The sequence below is a fragment of the Anneissia japonica genome, unplaced genomic scaffold (genome assembly GCF_011630105.1).
Source record: "Anneissia japonica isolate Jap-2015-1 unplaced genomic scaffold, ASM1163010v1 scaffold13710_len1685_cov182, whole genome shotgun sequence".
Lineage (NCBI taxonomy): Eukaryota > Metazoa > Echinodermata > Crinoidea > Comatulida > Comatulidae > Anneissia > Anneissia japonica.
The window spans coordinates 410-1704 of NW_022692138.1; the positions used below are offsets into that span (position 1 = coordinate 410).

General features: G+C 53.7%; 1 protein-coding gene across 1 annotated transcript; it reads left to right on the forward strand.

Annotated features, from left to right (window-relative positions):
- The first annotated feature begins 4 nt into the window (after positions 1-4).
- On the forward strand, positions 5-337 carry LOC117100165 (protein PLANT CADMIUM RESISTANCE 3-like). Its single transcript, XM_033239739.1, has one exon. It carries the CDS (start codon positions 5-7, stop codon positions 335-337), a length of 333 nt encoding a protein of 110 aa, XP_033095630.1.
- Positions 338-1295: the final 958 nt, after the last annotated feature.

Here is a 1295-nt window from a genome sequence, read left to right on the forward strand (position 1 = left end):
AAGGATGGCCGATTTCGAAAACGGAATATGCGGTTGCTTCGGAAACTTCGGCTTGTGCGTGTTCACATACTTCCTGCCGTGTTACACGCAAGGGAAACTCGCGGAATCACTAGGAGACGACTGCCTTCCCTGCGGTCTCGCTCTCATGGTACCGCTGGTGAACATTTTCGCTCGTATGATCACTCGGCAGAACGTCAGGGAAAACAAAGGGATCGAAGGGAGTGGAATAGGCGATCTCTTTGCCGTGTGTTGCTGCGTCTGCGCTCTGGTCCAGGAAGCCAGGGAGATGCAGATTCAGACACCGCTCGGAGCCGGAGAATCGATGGGGCGTGCATAGGTGTTTGCAAATAAATAAAAATCGTCTAAAAAAATATATACTTGTAAATCTTTCTTTTATTACATACGTTAAAAATAAACATTTTTTACGTACCACAATTTTCCAACTTGTATACGAAACTTCTTTTTTTTATTCTCGACATTAACATAACGTCGAGACGAGTGCGGAGTATCGCAGACAGGATGACCGCCAAAGCATTCGAGGGAAACGTGCATCGGCGTCGCATGGTCTTCGAGATCAACGAACGCTGCTTCGACGTCGTGGACGACGTCGCGAGGGACGTGTGTCCTTCGAAGAAAGCGGACGACTACGGCGTGAAGATAGAAGTGCATCCCGGCTGCCAACTTTCGAGGGCCCAGTTCCTCGTCGAGACGAACGCCTCTCGCAGTCTTTGGAGATTCGACAAGGTCGCCGTGAAGCTGAACGTGAACACGTCCGAGCCGTTTCTGTACGGTTGGCGGTTGATGGTGCTGGACGAGAAAACTCGAGCTCTGACCCCCGCCTTCTGCAGGAAGGTGCCTGTCACGTGGGCGGGCGTGGCCGACGTCACGCGTCGAAAGGTCACAGCGGAGGAGACGGTCGACAAAGGGGTGAGGACGGCGTGGAAGGACGACTATCACGGAGCTTTGACAAACGACGCGAGGTGCGACGAGGCTCGTCCGGACATGATGGGCAAGACGAAGAGTTCGAACGTTCGGACGGCGTTCGGTTCGCCCCTGGTGAAGAATCTCGTCGAACGAGATTTTCGAGTGTCCCTCGACGACTTCCGAAACGTCGATCGCGAAAGATCGGCGTTGCTACTGTCGAGGAGGAGAGATAATTTCGAGGACCGCCGCAGGTACGTGGAGGAAAAGGGTCAAGGGAACGACGACGACGTCGAAGCCGCTCGCTTTGAGAATTCCGTCGGCGAGGCGCTGAAAACGTGCGGTCGTTCGTTGATGCTCGTCTGCGACAGGAA

What these genes read in the sequence shown, in the direction of transcription:
- LOC117100165 (XM_033239739.1), top strand. Translation starts at nt 5, where the DNA reads ATGGCCGATTTCGAAAACGGAATATGCGGTTGCTTCGGAAACTTCGGC.